The sequence below is a fragment of the Platichthys flesus genome, chromosome 19 (assembly GCF_949316205.1).
Source record: "Platichthys flesus chromosome 19, fPlaFle2.1, whole genome shotgun sequence".
Lineage (NCBI taxonomy): Eukaryota > Metazoa > Chordata > Actinopteri > Pleuronectiformes > Pleuronectidae > Platichthys > Platichthys flesus.
Window position 1 is genome coordinate 1,344,129 of NC_084963.1, and position 18,596 is coordinate 1,362,724.

The 18,596-nt window shown below is 44.9% G+C and overlaps 1 protein-coding gene across 2 annotated transcripts in view; it reads left to right on the top strand.

Moving 5' to 3' along the window:
• Window positions 1-18,596, top strand: part of LOC133975206 (WD repeat-containing protein 7) — a 60,612-nt gene that overhangs the window by 7,034 nt on the left and 34,982 nt on the right. Inside the window, exons 10-22 of one of the 2 annotated variants that reach the window (XM_062413108.1) lie at window positions 48-195; window positions 441-556; window positions 686-818; window positions 937-1,157; window positions 1,423-1,618; window positions 3,244-3,458; window positions 7,082-7,315; window positions 7,424-7,717; window positions 7,836-8,032; window positions 11,720-11,817; window positions 14,915-15,037; window positions 17,952-18,070; window positions 18,321-18,444. In XM_062413108.1, coding sequence (XP_062269092.1) covers window positions 48-195; window positions 441-556; window positions 686-818; window positions 937-1,157; window positions 1,423-1,618; window positions 3,244-3,458; window positions 7,082-7,315; window positions 7,424-7,717; window positions 7,836-8,032; window positions 11,720-11,817; window positions 14,915-15,037; window positions 17,952-18,070; window positions 18,321-18,444 — 2,218 coding nt within the window. The remainder of the gene's footprint in view (window positions 1-47; window positions 196-440; window positions 557-685; window positions 819-936; window positions 1,158-1,422; window positions 1,619-3,243; window positions 3,459-7,081; window positions 7,316-7,423; window positions 7,718-7,835; window positions 8,033-11,719; window positions 11,818-14,914; window positions 15,038-17,951; window positions 18,071-18,320; window positions 18,445-18,596) is intronic. The other variant, XM_062413109.1, reaches the window with a different exon arrangement.

Sequence of the window (18,596 nt, forward strand, 5' to 3'; positions counted from 1 at the left end):
AGAGTTCTCTGGTGTTCAGTTGTTGATCTGTATTTGTCGTCCTGCAGCTTTTAATCTGTCCTCCCGTGACTCGGTTCTTCTTCGGCCGGCGGGAGCCCTTCCACAAGCTGCTGATCCAGGGGGACTCGGCCGGCAGGCTGTCCATGTGGAGCATCCCGGAGACCTCGCCCCTGCAGCCGCTGTCCACCGCCGCTGGTAAGGACGCCGGGACATCACCGAGCTGAACAAACACTTTGCAGGATGAGAAGCTAATTCCTAATGAAATGTTGGTAAAAGTGGGACATCTAGTGGCCAATGATAGGAAAATGAAGAATTGGGAAAAATAGATTCACACTCATTGATATTTCACATTTGCGCGAGTCCTCTGATTTACCTTTTACTGGTGAAAGTCTTACTTAGAGACTTGTCCCTGGTTTGATCGTATCTTCTTCTGGCTGCAGAGCTGCAGGTGTCGTCCAGCGTCAGTCTCCAGGAGGCGTTTGATAAGTTGACCCCTGTGTCTGCCGGGATCATCGACCAGCTCAGTGTCCTGCCCGGCAAAGAAGAACCCATCAAGGTAAATTAATGACTTCATCCATTCAATACTGGAAACAAGGGAATTACAATCAATTTACATTTAATCACAGTTGGTAGCTAAACCTTTGTGTATACTTGTTTCTCCCTCGCTCTGTGTGTCTCTCCCCAGGTGACGGCGAGCGTGTACATCCCGTCTCAGGGCCGGATGGTCTGTGGCAGAGAAGACGGCAGCATCATCCTGGTTCCTGCCACTCAGACCGCCATCGTTCAGCTGCTGCAGGGGGAGCACATGCTCCGCAGAGGTGAGCAGGGGGAGGGACGTCCCGGGAAAATAAGCTTTACTATCAACCGCTAGACTTAAGTTGTCTCAAAACATGTTGTTTCAGTGTCTGGTGTCCATTCTGTCCGTCTGTCCCACAGGCTGGCCCCCCCATCGCACCCTGCGAGGTCACCGGAACAAGGTGACCTGCGTCCTGTATCCGTACCAGATCTCCCCCCGCTATGACCAGCGCTCCCTGGTCTCCGGAGGCGTGGACTTCTCCGTCATCGTCTGGGACATTTTCACCGGGGAGATGAAACACATCTTCTGTGTCCACGGGGGGGAAATCACACAGCTCATCATCCCTCCTGAAAACTGCAGCGTAAGACGTCTGACACTCGTCCCTGGTCGTCCCTGAGACCTGTTTGTCTTTCAGCTTCAACACGGGAGACACAAGGGAAATGTCCTCATTCCCTCTTTATACTTACTTTCCTCCTCGTGGAATCTACTGAAAAACAGTGTTTTGTAGCTGACATTAGATTTAAATGTTACAGGGTTGATGTTGTTGCAGTAGAACTACCTTCTACACACACACGTCTCTCTGCTCATCTCCTTGATGATCGTGACGCTCTGTGTTTCCTCTGCAGACCCGCGTGCAGCACTGCGTCTGCTCCGTGGCCAGCGACCACTCCGTCGGCCTGCTGAGCCTCCGGGAGAGGAAGTGCATCATGCTGGCGTCGCGACACCTCTTCCCCATACAGGTCATCAAGTGGCGCCCGGCAGACGACTACCTGGTGGTGGGCTGCTCCGACGGCTCCGTCTACGTCTGGCAGATGGACACAGGTGAGAACCGGGGGCTGTACCTGTCACTGCCGACGTACGTGAGCAATGCTTCCACTAGAGGGCAGTGCAGAGTCAAGTCAACAACAGCATGGCCACTGGAGGGCGACGTTTTAAAAACCATTGTTTCTTTAACATGTTCATTAGCTGGCGTTGTTCACTTTTCTTCCTCAATGTGTTTGTCTCACCTGAACTACTAGCTACACCCCCCCCCCCCCCTCCTATCTGCAGTAAACATAAAGGAGCCTTTAGAGGTTTTTATTTTCACACATCTCGATCTTTGCTCCTCGGCGCCCCCTACCCTCCGTTCAGTTTAAACCAAGGCACAGTAATCAGCCGGCAACATGTATGTGGTGCAGCATCAAGGTAACATTAAGTTGAATGATGACTAGCCACTGGAAAGAAGACTGTGTGTGTATGTGCGTGTGTGCGTGTGTGCGTGTGTGCGTGTGCGTGTGCGTGTGCGTGTGTGTGTGTGTGTGTGTGTGTGTGTGTGTGTGCGTGTGCGTGTGCATGCGTGTGCGTGTGTGCACGACCTGAATGAGTGCTGGGAGATTGCAGGGTGACTAAGTGTGAAATTAAGGAAGGTGTGTGTGAAGTCAGGCGTTAGACATGTAATAGGCTCAGAGTCCCTCACACACACACACACACACACACAGACTCACACACACACTCAGGCACACACAGACACACACAGGTATAATGGTGCCACTTCTCCTCTCACTCAATACCAGAGCCAATACTGATGTCAGCTCTGTCTGCAGCTAATGATGTCGCTCTAAAGCTTTCTGTGGCTTTTCTCTGAAGAGTTGTTGCAGCGCGGAGACTCTGTCTGTGACCTGAATCATATTCCAGAGATAATAGATGATGAGACAAAGTGTGGAGAGATGGTCTGAGAGAGAGAGGGAGGGAGAGAGAGAGGGAGCAATTGCCAGATTGATATAAATAGAAGGAGAGAGCAGGGATGAGAAGGATTGATAGACACAGGAATAGAGAGGGAGTGAGACGAGAGCACAGAAAGATGGAGGCTGAGATAACGTCTGTCTGCTTCACCTCCTCCGACACGTGGACACATTCCACAGAGACCAGAGGAGGAGCCAGCTGCTCCGGACCTGTGGAAGCAGGGAAACCATATTACGAGAAGGGAATCAATACGATAATGGAAACACTGGTTTATTAAAAACAAATCATTGTTGCATTCACATCATATATATTATTTATTTGTTGAATATTTCATTGTGTTTATGGTGTTTCTTTATTTTTAACTTTTCCTAATATTTCTATCAGATCTTTGTATTATTTTTTCTTTGAGAAATTAACAAAAGAAATTAAAAGAAAACGTCCAATGCTTAAGAAAGTGGGAAAAGAGTTTAAATTAATCTTCTTCTGCTCGGCCTTTCTGAAAGTTTCCAGAACACCGGTTGTGTAGTTTTTGTGTAATGCTGCTAATGGACGAAATGAGATGAGACCTCGTGTGTGGAGCTAATTTCAGCCTGAAGGTGGCGCTAAGACAGATCGTGAAGTAATGTGAATATCTGAGGCTCATTTATAATCACATAAGATCATCTGTGTGCAGCAGTTGTTGAGGTGTCGTGCTCTTTGTGTGACCCTGGTCGTTGTGTCTCCAGGAGCCTTGGACCGGTGTGTGATGGGGATCACGGCGGTGGAGATCCTGAACGCCTGTGACGAGCTGGCGCCGGCCACCGTGGACGCTCTGAGCCACTCGGCGGTGAACCTGAAGCAGGCGATGACTCGCCGCAGCCTGGCCGCGCTGAAGAACATGGCCACGCACAAGCTGCAGACGCTCGCCACCAACCTGCTGGCTGCCGACAACGCCGACAAGGTACACACGCACACGGCCCTGAGAGACACACAAACACACACTGTTGGTCAGAAAGCTGGCCGAAGTCCCAGTCCAATTAAAACACTGCTGGAGACAAACCAAAGGTCAACAATACTGTGAGCGTGTGTGTCTGTGTGTGTTTGAGAGTGTTTCTGTGTGTGTGTGTGTTTGAGAGTGTTTCTTTGTGTGTGTGTGTGTCTGTGTGTGGAAGATAAACAGTCCGCTGGTGTCTCCCAGGGACGCATGAACTATCTTAAATGTCAGAAACAGTGCAGTGTCTCTTTTCTCCGAGCTTGACTTTCCCGGAGAGCAGCTCAGATTTAAAGAGCTGATGAAGGTCAGTGCTGCAGAACCGACACGACGACCCGGTTCACACCCGGTGTCGAGCCTCCGAGAGCTGCAGGTGTGAACGCACCTCAGATCACGTGTTCTCTGGAAGTCGACTGGTTGAGGCAGAAACTTGAAGCTTTAACGCCGTTCAACCCAAATTTATCCTCCTCAGGAAAAAAGCGGTAGTCTTTTCAAATTTTATGAATCCTGAAGAAATTCAGATTTGACGTGTTGGAGTCTCTAACGACGGATTCATCGACTCTCTGTCCTGTAGGAAGTTGTTTGAATTAATTCTTCAGCCGCTCTCCGTTCTTAGCTTTTTAGCCAGTTTCATGTCCGTCACGTGTTAGAAACCTGTTTTCTAACACGTGACTCCCTCTGACATGTTCCAACGTATCTCACAGACAGAAACAAGTAGAAGTTCAAACTCCAGGTTTATATTTCCTGTGAGGCGTCTTTTCTCCGACGGGATGATGGGATGGGTAGTGACGGAGTAAACCCGGCACAGAAAACAAACACCATGAATAATTCAGGTTCTGAGCAGAGTTCATTCAGCTGCTGCAGTTTGACTTTCACCTCCGCCTCTCCTCTTCTCTTCTGTTTGTCTTTTTTTTTTCCTTCCTCCCTCCAGAATAACCTTTGTGTTGTTTCTCTGCTGCCTCTGTGTGTTAGATTTACTGTAGGTGTCCCCCAGGCTTTTCCATAACTGCCCATAATAACAGCTCTTTTCTGAAAAGGCCAACACACACACACACAAACACACACACACACAGCAGCTGCAATCTGTCCCCCCCCCCCCCCCCCCCGCTCCATCAGAAATACATCACTGCTGTTCCTGTTTCTCCAGCTCGGAGTCGCTTCTCCTCATATCTCCTCAAATTATGGGTCAAAACCACCACTTTCCCCTGTGTGGGGGGTGTGTGTGTGTGTGTCTGTGAGTGCGGCCGTGTGTGTGTATGTGTCTATGTGTGTATGTCTGCATGCTCCCCCACTGGGAGTAATGACAGATAATGACCGTGAAATGTCAAACTATCAACCTGAGCATTACACCCAGCCAGCTGTAAGTCATTGTGTGTGTGTCTGTGTGTGTGTGTTAATAGCTGATGTTTGTGTGTGTGTGTGAGGATGTTGTTGTGTGATTCTGAGTTTGTCTGGTTCCAGGTTTGCTGAAGCAGCTGATGTGTGAAGATTTTTTATTATTTAACTATAACTTAATAAATAGAAAACTAATTTACTGTAACTGATAATTAATTGATTAGTTTCACTAAGGACAGTTTTTGATAAACAGACATTTTAAGTCTGTGTCATTGTAAAGATGTAAATTTGTTTTGTTGTTAATAAAATCAGATCCTTCAGCTTCTGGACAGAAAACAACAGTTTTAATAATTTCTCCCAAATTTTCATGGCTTCTTTCTTTTGAACGATTTCAGTCTCAACAACTGGATTGAGATGTTGATGCAGTGACATTTTTCCACATGTTTGTGTTTATTTGTGTGTGTGTGTGTCTCCCTGGTGTGTGTGTGTGTGTGTGTGTGAAAGTGCAAGTGTTGGTTTACAGTGTTGTATGCCAGAAGCGCCCTGCAGGACAATGACCTTTAGACCCACTGCCCAGGAGCTATAGGACACTGTGTGTGTCTGTGTGTGTGTCTGTGTGTGTATGTATGTTTGCGTGTGTGCGTGTGTCTCTGTGTGTCTCTGTGTGTGTGTGAGATAAGAAATGGACCTGTCATCTCTTTAGAAATATAATGGACATAAAACAAGACTTTGCCTGAATTTGATTCCGTTTTGCTTTTTTGGTCACTAAAGAAATTTAAATATTAGTTGATCTTCACATGTGTGTGTCTGTGTGTATCTGTGTGTATCTGTGTGTGTGTGTGCGTGTGTTCACTCAGCCTCAGAGAACATTTAATATCCACTCAGTCACGAGCCATTAAAGCTTCAGTGTGTGTTTATCATTGTCAGTGTGTGGATGTAATGTGCCTGTTTCCCTTTAGATGGCAGTGTTGATCCACCTTAACAACACACACACAAACACACGCACAAACACACGCACACACAGATGGGGCACAAATGTCTTTTACTCAGTTAAAATATTTCTGACACATTCCAACTTTTATTGGTATATAGCTGAAGTATCATGATCTAATTTAATAACAATAATGATATAGTGCAGTCACTAAAAATCCTATTTATAATAATATTTATCATAAAATATCACATGTACATTAATGAATAAACACTAATAACTGCACATAAACACTGGAGGGTGTGTGAGTCAAATTTATTTACACACATTTACAAATGCAGCTGGAACACACACACACACACAGTACTGAAAAAGAAGATCAGCATCACTTTGACAGGAAAGTATTCTCTGAGGACTTGTGTGTGTGCGTGTGTGTGTGTGTGTGTGTGTGTGTGTGTGTGTTCCAGCTGCAGGTGTAGTGTGTCTCTCTATCAGTCATGTGTCTCTGTGGCTAATTATTGTTCAATCTCTGTCACAGTCACGTCCAGTTCAATTCAGAAAGCTTTATTGACACGAAAAAAGGATAAAAACAGTGTTTTATGAAACCAGAAATATCAACAGAAACATGGAGTGTGTCTCAAGTTAGAATTCAGGACAGAACGCCAGTGAACTTAACTAGGTCTAAAATAAGTAAATATAAATATGATCCTATGTAAAGTAGAAGCTGATTCAACAGTGAGAAAATAGAGAGTTGTGTGTTTCTCCTGCTGAAGAAAAGAGCTGTGACATAAAAGCAAGAAGATTTGTTCATTACACGGATTTCCTCTCGTCTTTTACTCGTTTATTTCCTCACTTCATTCTTAATCACCTCCTCCTCCTCCTCCTCCTCCTCCTCCTCCTCCTCCTCCTCCTCCTCCTCCTCCTCCATCAGGGTCGGATTTAACAGCATCACAGTCGTCTGATTACAGTCATCAGGTCATTAACATGTAAACAAACAGCTCCGCACACACGTCTCCGCTAATGTAATTAAAATTGAGCGGTGTGTTAGTATTGGTGGTAAGTACAGCTGTGTGTGTGTGTGTGTGTGTGTGTGTTAGTTGTGTATCTCATTCATTTATAAGGAGTAACGATGCAAGTAAGGATTCTTCTTTTTGTTAGTGGATTAAAAACCTGCCGATATGAGTCTGGATTTGTGTCTGAATTCATGACTCTTGATGTTTCTCCTTCTTCTCCTTCTTCTCCTTCTTCTCCTTCTTCTTCTTCTCCCTCTTCTCCTTATTGCTGCATCTTTCAAACATTCATCCCTGTTTCTCTCTCTCTCGTTCAGGGCAACCTGCCTAAATACTCCCATAATGCCCTGGTGGTCCAGGCGATGAAGACCAACCTGACGGACCCTGACATGCACGTGCTGTTCTTCGACGTGGAGGCGGTGATCATCCAGCTGCTGACGGAGGAAGCCCAGAGACCGAGCCCCACGCTGGTGTCTCCGGAGACGCTGCTGAAGAGCCAGGCCGGGGCCGACAAAGGGGGGTCCTTCCTCGCCAACAAGATCTTCAAACAGGTCGGCAAACACATCCACTGGTTTCACACTGGATCAGGATGGTGTCATTATCTCAACATCTTGGAGAAGTCAGTATTTTAATGATTCATTGCGTCCTGTTCGAACCAGGTGAAAGAGACGATGAAGGAGACCATAAAGGAGCACCTGCTGGACGAAGACGAGGAGGAGGAGGAGGAGATGAGGCGGCGCGAGGAGAAGTCCAAGTCCCTGAGTCTGCTGGAGTACAACCTGACCATGGACACGGCCAAGCTCTTCATGTCCTGCCTTCACGCCTGGGGCCTGAACGAGCATCTGGACGGCATCTGTCTGGAGCGGCTGGGCATGCTCCGCCCGCACTGCCCCATCTCCTTCGGCCTGATCTCCAGAGGAGGTCACATGTCCCTCATGCTGCCCACCTTCAAGGTACCGAGACAACAATATACAAAACAGACGACCTGAGGTCTGGACAGCTCTGATCACCACGTCTTCATCGTGGGTGTCGTTGGTGTCATGGTCGTCTTCGTCTTCCTTTGTTTCCCAGGAGTCTTTGCTGTATCAGTTGTCTCTGGCCACGGGACGGACGCTGACTCTGTCCGACATCGTGGGGAAGGGGACGTACGGCGTCTCCAGGGCCGTCACCACACAGCACCTCCTGTCCATCATCTCTCTGGCCAACACTCTGATGAGCATGACCAACGCCACCTTCGTCGGGGAGCACATGAAGAAAGCACCGGCCAGGTAACACACACACACACACACACACACACACACACACACACACACACACACACAAAATCAAAACACTACTGTAGGGGGCGCTCTTTTGGATGGCGAAGTAGAAAACTGTTTCCTACATCTACTGTAAATAAAGATGGACGACGTAACAGCTCCTTTAAAGTGAAGCTAAAGCGACTTGATCGCCCCCTGGTGTCTGGCTGGCAGTTCATGAACCCCCCCCCCCCTCCATGTGAGTAGTAGAAGTTAAATAAATGTTTGTCTTTGCAGGTCGTTCTTATCTCACTGATCTTTGTTCATGTTTCTGACCAGTTTGGTTTTATTTAGTTATTTGATGATTTAAAAACGGCCTGAGACGTCATGGCTGACTCCTGATTGGTCGAGCATGACCTTAATACCCCGGCACAGACTATATACTTTATTTCAGGCTAGTTTTAGAACTTTGACCTGAATCAAAGTTTGTGAAAACATGGAATCCGTCTTGTAACTAGTGAACGTCAACAATGAGTGAAACCAGTTCAGAAAACCTGAGAACAAAAACAAACACCAGTATGTGGACGTGTCTGAAGATCAGAATTCACAGAGAAACACCTGAAAAACAAAATGATAACACAGGCATCCTGGAGCAGAAACTAGATTCAAACCACACACACACACACACACACACACACACACACACACACACACACACACACACACACACACACACACACACACACACACACACACACACACACAGACACAGACACACACTGATTGTTTAGTCTGTCTGAGCTCTCATTGTGCTGTGAAAGATTTAGCACGGAGGTCGAGGTCCTGCAGCTGCAGCACCAACACATCATTTCAACATTTCATCAGCGCTGCACAGAAGAGCCCTGCAGGGTCCGAGAGAGACTCGCCTGTGTTCACTCTGTTTCTCAGTTTCTCCTCCTCGTTCATCATCTTTATTAAATAAACATAAAACCACGTTTACTGGATCGTTGGGTTCTGCACAGGTCTCATTGTTAAAACCTTCAAGTACGTCTCTAACAGACCATGTTTCCCCATCCAACCTGAGACGAACCAATCACAGCCCTTCTGCTGAAAGGGGGCGGGTTTTATGACTGCTAGAGGAGCTCCACTGAAACATTTCTGTTAACAACCAAGATGGCTGCTGCTGAGAAGCGTCTATCTTGACTTTTAAAACTGGACTGAAGAAGAACATTTTATTAAGATCATCTCAAGGCTGTTTGCTTTGTAAGCTCGATACTCTAAAAACTGATTATAATGTTTATACAAACCGATTTGAAAGTGTCTGAATTTTGTGGAATAAACAATTAGATTCAGCTGATGTTCATTCTTTAATTTATGGTTCACTAAGAGTCAAATAGTCCATAAAGCACTTTGTATTAGGGGCGTGAATACAGTGTGATTGACAGCAAGTACTGTCCAATGGCTGCAGGTGTAGATGGGCTTGCGCTGTCCTTGAACTCTGAGGCTCCACCCCCTGCTCCTCCTAATATGGGTACTTCTGGTTTCTGAAAACCAAGTTGGCGCTGAACAGGATCTCAAACTGAGGCTCACAGACCAACGCTGCTTTCAAGCACTAAGAGGATCGAGTGCAGCCGCAGGCGACCAGTTCAGATCCCTGTCCACCATGTTTTCAAGCAGTGAAACCACCAGTGTCTCCTCTGTGTCATTGATTTACATTCAGACAGGATGAAAGAATGAAGCTCTGTGATTAATACATGGTCGGCTGGACTCCTCAGAGACAAAGAGCTCCGCAGGAAAACAGCAAAACAGGCAGAAGTTCTCAAAGCAGATTTTTACTTTGTTGGAATCACAGAACATCTCGTGTCCACATCAGAGCGGCTGATGGAGAAGCTGGAGACGCTTCTTAAACTCAAACACACAGATCTGCTCTCCGGTCGTCTCCACCTCACAGTCCAAACCAGCCTCGCTCAATATTTGAAGGTGTTTGGGTTTTTGGCTTTTTCATGTTCCCGCTCTTACATTTATGACGGTGGAAGAAGCTTCATCCCTCAGAAACCACAACAAAACCTCCACCGACTCCAGACAGGGCTCTCGTCTCCTCAGCTGAGGACCGACTGGACGTCTTCAGGCCTAAACTGGGATTGGACTTCGAGTTTAAACTCTTTAATTTAATGTTTCTTCCTCGTCCGTAGAATCACAGTTTGCATTTACTGTCCCTGCTGCGTCCTCCTGCAGTGAAGGAGGTGTTTTGGATTAACTGTCGGACGGGGGGGACACTTCTAATCTACACCAGTCCATATGGATTAATTTCCACTGTCAGCGCACCACAGTTCCCAGTTTATCTTGTAAATAGAAACATTTATGTTTTTGCTGCTTTTTTCCATTTGAGCTCAGAATTTCCAATCACACCTGACCCACATTTTAAGTGCAGAAATTTCAAAGTAAGGTTTTCTTCAGGTTTGAATTGAGTCAAGTTTAAACTAAGATGGGTGAGGTGAGATTTTATTTAGATAATAACCCACAGAGCCAGTCGCACACATTACACATGCAGATAGAAAATCAGATAACGTGTTGAGCTGCATCGACGGAATTCTGTCACTCTGACCTCGTGGGTTTATGAGAATTATCGTCCATAACAGACTTTATCAGAGGGTTAAGATTTACTTTTCCGAATTTACACTTTCTAAAATTAAGAAATTATCTTCAAAATGTATCTAATCATCGGGGCCCGAACACAAACAGTGTGAGGACCCTGTTGAATTACTCAAGATTATTTCATAAGCAGTGGAAACACAAAAAGAGGAAACTTTGAGGAGGAGGAGGAGGAGGAGGAGGAGGAGGAGGAGGAGGAGGAGGAGGAGGAGGAGGAGGAGGAGGAGGAGGAGGAGGAGGAGGAGGAGGAGGAGGGAAAACTTGTCAGTTCATACAGTCTGTTTTAATTATATGTTCTTATTTTTTGTTTTTCCTGGAAATAGTGAAACTGTGTCTTTGTGAACCACAAAGGTGTGTGTGTGTGTGTGTGCGTGTGCGTGCCAGTCATTATGTTTCTTTGTGTGTGTGTTACAGTGAAAGGCTGTGAGAGCAGGTGTGTGTGAGAGATTGTTGGGGGGGGGGCACATGCAGGTGCTCCTCTCCTCTGAATGGATCTCACTGCCTCATCTGTGAAGAATGTGTGATCACATAATTTAAAAACAAAAGCGTTTTTTTCTATTTCTTATGGAAAGTTTGTGTCATGATCTCAACATGTCACCTTCCTCCTCAGCGCTTTTCAAAATGTCCCTGCTGTAGGGACATTTTGGTATTTAAATTTTTTTTACCCATGAACTGTCTCCCTGCTAGTGATCACTGCATTGATTGTTGTATTGGAAGTGTTTGTGTGTCTCTGAAAGTTTAGACGCCTCCAGTCTGTTCAGGCTCCGGACTGTGTCCTCCACCCACAGTTCAATAGGCTGGAGCCTGAGAACGAAGAGACACACACTCACAGACACAGACAGATACACAAGACACAGACAGACACACACACACACACACTGAAATTCAATATGTTAGTTTCAGGAAACTGAAATAAAAAAATGTTGTTTGGGAGAAGTCCTGGATGTATGTATCATTGAGTGTGTTTCTTTGTATTGACTGTCTGTGTGTGTCTGTGTGTGTCCTGGCCCTCCTTTCTCCTCCCTCCTTAATATTTCATGCCTCCTCTTTGTGATCCTCCTCCAGGCCTCCTCGACCAGGAGGAACCCCGGAGTCTCCTCGCAGGACGCCGGCCGTCCCCCCCCAGCCCTCCTGCCCGGCGCTACAGGCCCAGATCAAACAAGGTAACTACAAAAGGAGGGGCGCTCACTTCACACACCCCCAGGGCCCCGTGGGGAGGAGGCAGGAGGAGGGGGTTTGATAATGCAGCCCACTGGCGATAAAACCCACAGAGAGTTACACAAAAAAAGCCAAATATCACAGGAGGAAGCTGCTGCTGCTCGCTCAGCCGCTCTGTGAAGGACGCTCCTGCTGGGAACTCGATTTGGGATAAAACCCACGACCGCGGCTCCACGTCGGGGCGCTGCATTGGTTTTATTCAGGAGAGACTGAATCTTAGATTTGATAAGTTAGGAAAATACACTTTTGCATTTTCACACTGGGAAAATCGTTTTACTCCGAGTCTCATGGTGGAGAAATGTAATGGATTTGGACTTTGATTTGATTTGATTGGTTTGAACGCTAAGTGAAAGTCCTTCCGGACGTCAGTCTGCAGAGAGTAACTGATCAGTAATCGATTACTAAATTCATCCTCGACTATTTTGGTCATCGATTAATCCATATGTTTTCTCAGCTTCCTAGAAGTGACGACTCCTGTAACGACGGTGAAGTGAATGTCTCTGAACTAATCAAGAATCAAGAAAATAATTGACAGATTAATTAATAATGGAAATATTCGTTACTTGCATGTAATGGTTAACAACCTATAATCTCCTATAGAGAGTGAAGCCAACAGATTCAGTTCAGTCAGCTCAGCATCAAACAGAGTTTAATGGATCTGAGAGGTTTGATTGGAGCTTCAGTCGAGAGGTTGAACAGGAGAAAGAAATCCACTCAGTGAAGGTGATAAAGGAAGTTTGGTCTTTCACTGCAGTCGTCACCATCTGCCTAACACACACACACACACACACACACACACACACACTCACACACACACACACACACACACATAGACACACACACACACCAGGACCCCCCCCATCATAAGACAAGCTCAATACCTACAAACACACACGTACATGTGCCATGGGTGGCACCCTCGGGTGTTTGGGTGTGGAGGTGGGGGGGGGGGGGGTCTCGGTGCTATTGTCACGCCTTAATGGAGGCCAAGCGTGACAAGCGCGTGGACTTATTCATGCCACACGCCTATTCACCGCCATTCAGAGGGAACGCTCGGCCGTGACCTCTGCCCAGCCAGCTACTTCAACTCTGTGTGTGTGTGTGTGTGTGTGTGTGTGTGTGTGTGTGTGTGTGTGTGTGTGTGTGTGTGTGTGTGTGTGTGTGTGTGTGTGTGTGTGTGTGTGTGTGTGTGTGTGTGTGTGTGTGTGTGTGTGTGTGTGTGTGTGTGTGTGTGTGTGTGTGTGTGTGTGTGTGTGTGTGTGTGTGTGTGTGTGTGTGTGTGTGTGTGTGTTAAGGAGCGTGCTGTTAACCCTGCTCACTGTTTCTTTTCACATGGAAATAAATGAGGGGCCTCTAATATACTGCAGCGTTTAGAGGGAGGTGGATGAAGAGACCAGGGTGATTTTAAAACAACTTCAAACATCTTAGAGATATTATTGAGATATAGATATTATTACAGGTACTTTTAAAAAATAACTTTATTTATCTCGGGTTTGGTTCTTTGTCTGCACATCGTCAGCCAATAAAAACACTTTTTCCCTAAACCCTCAGGTGGACTGGAATTACACTTTAGTGCCTTATTTTGTTTGTTTTGTTAATTTCTATCAGTGATAACAACAACTCACCGAGTTACGAGGTTTGATCTGGGACGTAACTGCAGGAAAATAATTATTTGTGATTCATTAACTTGATCAGATATTGTTTCTATATTTCTGTCATGTTGGTGTTTCACCTCTTAAATACTGTTTCTGTCCACGTTCAAGTTTTAAACCATCAGTGGCTCTGAGTTTTGTGAAATCTTTGATAAATATTTATTTAGAATCCTAAGGTTCGATATAAATAATAAAGCTCATCTGCATCTGATAAAACTCTATGATTAACATCAACATAAAAATCCTTCATTTCCTGACGTCATGAAAAATGTCCGATAGTTAAACTAGAAAATGTAAAACATGACACAATTAATATAAATCTAATTTCCTCAAACAATGTTTTTTCCCTGCACCAACGCCACAGTGACCTGCCGTCGACTCATCTGCTCTGATTCTCTCTTCCCTCTCTCTCTCTTTCTCTCTCTCTTTCCACTTCTCTCTGTTTCTTTCTCTCTCATCCTTTTTACTCTGTCATTCACTGCATGGCTTCAGCCTGCCGCCCGTTCTCTGGAAAGAAAACCTCCCACACACACCTCTTTCTCTTTCTCTCTCTCTCTCTCTCTCTCTCTCTCTCTCTCTCTCTCTCTCTCTCTCTCTCTCTCTCTCTCTCTCTCTCCCTCTCTCTATATGTGCACATCTGTCTATCTTTGTCTTTGTGTTACATGTTTTCTATGTGGAAACAGATTTATCAAGTGTGTGTAAACGTTGCGTTATCAGTAAAGGAATAAACCGTCTATATAAAGGTTTCAGATTTCTGGCTGAATTATCAAATCAACCTTTATACGACTAATTAGTTTGAACAGAAATATTATGAATCCTGCTGATATTAATGAATCTGTTGAACATTTCCCACTGAAAACATGATGATGAAGTTTAAGTGCCAGAGTCTGAAACCTTTGTGTCATGATCCAGGATTTGATCTTTTCATCCCCGAACTAACCTCTGGTTTCTCGTCTCTTTACCAAGTGGTTGATGGGAAATAAAGTGTCACTGTCTTAGTTTGTTTTATTTTTACATATTTGTGCCTTTTATGAACTTTTTAAACTTGATACGTCGCCTTGATCTGCACAGGAAGTCTTCTCTGGTTTATTTTCCATTTTTGTGTATTTGCTCCTTTTTTCTCACTTTTTATTTTACCGGCTATAATGGTAAAAAAATCATTTTTCAGTTTTTGTCCTTTTAGTTTTTGCTTCATCTGGTTTGTTTTTTATTCTTTCACTTTTTGTTTCATGTTTTCTTTTGTTTTTTTTTCGTTTCCTGCTCTTTATTTGTTTTAGGCACGTTCCCTTCTTCCCTGCTTCCTGACTCGTTCATCTTCTCTGTTTTATATTTATATCTTTCTAACCCCGTTTTTTCCTTCTTGACTATTTCTCTCCTCTTCCTTTTCAAGCTGCTGTAGCTGCCGCAGCCAACACTGCTAGGGCTCCGGGGGCCCCTGGGGCCTCTCCTCATGGGGCCCCTGGCTGCCCCAGGCCCGGCCCTGACTCTCATAACATCCCCTCAGTCAACGAAGGTACAGACTGAACTGACGGGTTCCACTTAGGGAACGTCCTGCAGCCATTCTCTCTTCTCCTCTGTCACTTATTTTCTTATCTGGCGCTTCCTAGCAGCCTTTCTTGTGTCTTCCTCTCTCTTCTCTCTTTCCAACGTATATTTTTTATTTTTCATTGTCCATTCCTTTTCCTCTGTCTTCTCTAGACTTCCCTCTCTCTTTATGTCATCACCATTCTTCACCTCCTCTCTCTTGGTTCCATCAGTTATTCATCTCCTCCTTCTCTCTCCTCGGGTCTCGTCCCCTCATCTCTCTCCTCTTGCATCAGTCTTGTTTTACCCTGCAGCCAGTGTTAGGTTTTCATCTCCGGTGTCTCGCTCCAGTTTTAGCAGTGTCTTTGTCCTTGTTTTGGTCGACAGCGCCGTCTCTTGTGTTTGTCTGTCTGTCTGCCATCGCTGAGTTCAGTCCACTTTCAACCACATCGGTTACAGAGGTTCATCGTTCTGGGTTCGACAATCTGAACGCTGCAGGACACAGGAAGGGGGCAGGTGGTTTTTGATTTGCAATCTAAATTCCTTCTTCATCTGATATATATTAAAATACAAATACATTTACGAATGGTAGCAAGCGAATCATAACTTAACAAACCAGCTGTCCTCCAATGTCATCTATTCACTTCTCAATTTACAATAATCACAATAATTACAAAAGGAACCCAGAACGCAGCAGAATGTGGGAGCACAGCGTGATGTCATCTGCAAAGAAGTGGACTCACATTTGGAACTGATGCATTTGAGAGTGTGTTGACCTCAGTTCTGCTCTTTGTCCTTTTTCAGTTGTTGGCAGTGATGCACAGTCCTGTCCTGTTTTTGTCTTTGTCTCCGTCCGTCTCCGTCTGTCTGTGCGTCCTGATGCTCACTGTTTGCATGCTTGCTATTTTCCGCCTGATGGAAACGAGGGAATGTGTCTCACACACTAAACAATTTAAATAGAACAAATACAAAAAACCCAACTTCAAAGTTAGAAACTAAAGTAAACGAAAACATTTAAAAACTTTTAGTGTAGCTCAACTTAAATGCCACAATCACAAGTTATATTTATTTGATCCCACTCAAAACCTAATGCTTTTTCATTCTTTTTAAACAGCTATTATTTATATTCTTTTCAACAGGGTGTGGACTTTAACCTTGGAGGCTTGTTAACCCGTCTACCCACAGAATGTATTTACCTCTGGTTCAGAGGGAAGTCAAGTTCCTGCTGGAAGTCTCCGTCTCAGTACCTGTAGGAATAGTTTAGTAAAATCAATCTGTGCAGCTTAAGGAGCAGCAGTAGTTGTAACATACAGTGAAGCCTCTGTCACTAACTGTTTACCAGGGCTAGCCTCAGGTTTATCACGTGGTGAACACAGATTTCCAGATGTGTCGCTCTCAGGATCTTACATTTGCGTATCATCAGTTTTATCTCAAACAAAAAAAGTTCTTTGAGGTTTCTGCAAGACAGTGATGCACATTCTGAAACTAGAGGTTGACTGATTCCTGTGTGATCTTCAAAGTTCACAGTTGCACAGTTCTCCTGAATGCAGTATGTTTCTAACACTCCTCTGACAGTGTGAGTTTCCTCTGTGTCTGTATATCTCGATGGCGGAGGTAAGTTTACCCGGAGTCTGGTAAAGAAATTTGTTTGGAATTTCTTTCCTGATTAAAACTCATTCAGTGTCCATCACACGAGAACATTTCACATGCATCCTCTCTGGAAACCATATATTCCACCAATATATGTGAATAAGGCGCCTGGTTTATGTTGAGTATCGACAAATGAACGTTTCAGTCCATTTTTCTGTCGGACGTGTAAAAGCCGTTGTATATTTCTCTGGTGTTTTGGTGTAAAATGTAAATATATGCTGTTACTCGTGGCTCAGACTGAAGCAGCGGGATTTGAGCCCCTGTTGAAGCGATACCAAGACATTTTGAATGTTAGTTATACAACTTAGAATAAGAGTTAGATCATTAAAGCAGGTTACTGTTAATTCCACTGAAAACCCATAAAGGTTTTCTCATGTTTTCCAGTAGAGTCGTCCTCACAGTTCAATCAGACACATGTGTATTCATGATGCCGAGGTATCGTTATGAGGCTGTTTACCTGTGAAACACCACCAGGCTCTGGTTAGCACGAACAAACACTTTGCTCTAACCAAGACTGTGAATAACTGTTGATTCCCATCATGTGTTTAACTGTTGTTAGTGTGACTTGTTTTCTTTCTGTGAGGATTGTATTAGTACAGTAACAGTCAGTGTGTGTGTGTGAGAGAGGTTGTGAGAAACCCACTGTTGTCACATGGAAGCATTTTCTTCTTTTACAGATATAAAGAGATAAACAAATGGACGTAATGAATTATTTGTTGATATTAAATAGTTCATAGCTCTTATTTGCTTTCTCACTGAGAGAGAATCAGTCTCACGTCTGCAGGAGGTTAAATTCATGTTTCAACCGTCCCTCGTCCATGAAACCAGGCGGTTTATCACTCTGCTCATCTGAGTTAACTGCAGTCAGCCACCAGGGGGCGATCACAACACTTTGGCTTCACTTTGGTAGCTGACATGTCGTCCATCTTTATTTAGAGTCCATGCTAATAACCAAGTTGATTTTCTTACGTTGACAATCGTTCATTTTCTCTCGTGCCTTCACATCTTTTCACTTTGGTTTTTAGTTTCCACTTTAACAACTGAGACAGAACAGTAACTGTTAAAGATGAAGTACCAGCGTGTCGGTTCTAACATGTGACAGCAGTGAGGTTTGTGTCTGAGAGTGAGAGAAGCTTCAGATGTTAATTATCCTCCAACCATTCCTAAAGTGTTTTCTGACACCTGGTGTGTGTGTCTGTGTGTGTGTGTCTGTGTGTGTCTGTGTGTGTGTCTGTGTGTGTGTGCGCGCTCAGGGTGGAGTCAGCTGGCAGCCATGCACTGTGTGATGCTCCCTGACCTCCTCGGCCTGGACAAGTTCAGACCTCCTCTGCTGGAGATGCTGGCGAGGAGATGGCAGGACCGTTGTCTGGAGGTAACAGACGTCTTTCAGTCTCACTCTCTGGAGTAAACAGACTTTTATAAACTTCAGATCTGCTGCAGCAGAAACATTCCACTGAATTCTGTGACCTTTGTTTATAAGGATAATTATAAATGATGTTAAGTTTCTTTGCCTAGAATAACCTGTTGATGTGAAGATTATGGTTAATAAGAACATGACTCAGCTTCATCTCGTCTTTATAAACCTTTGCTCTGTCATGACTTCACCCTCTGTGTGGTCTTAGGTACGAGAGGCAGCACAAGCTCTCCTATTGGCTGAGTTGAGGAGGATCGGCCAATCAGGACGCAAGGACACCATCGACCTGTGGGCGCCGTACCTCCCTCAGTACGTGGACACCGTCAGCTCCCGTAAGTCCCTCCCTCTTTCCCCTGACCAGCCAATCAGTCGTCCTGGTTGTGTTCTTTAGATACGGCTCAACTTCTTTTGACCATAAAATAAAAGAATAAAAACAAACTTAATACCGGAGCAGACATGAGCAGCTTTCAGACCGGTCAGACGA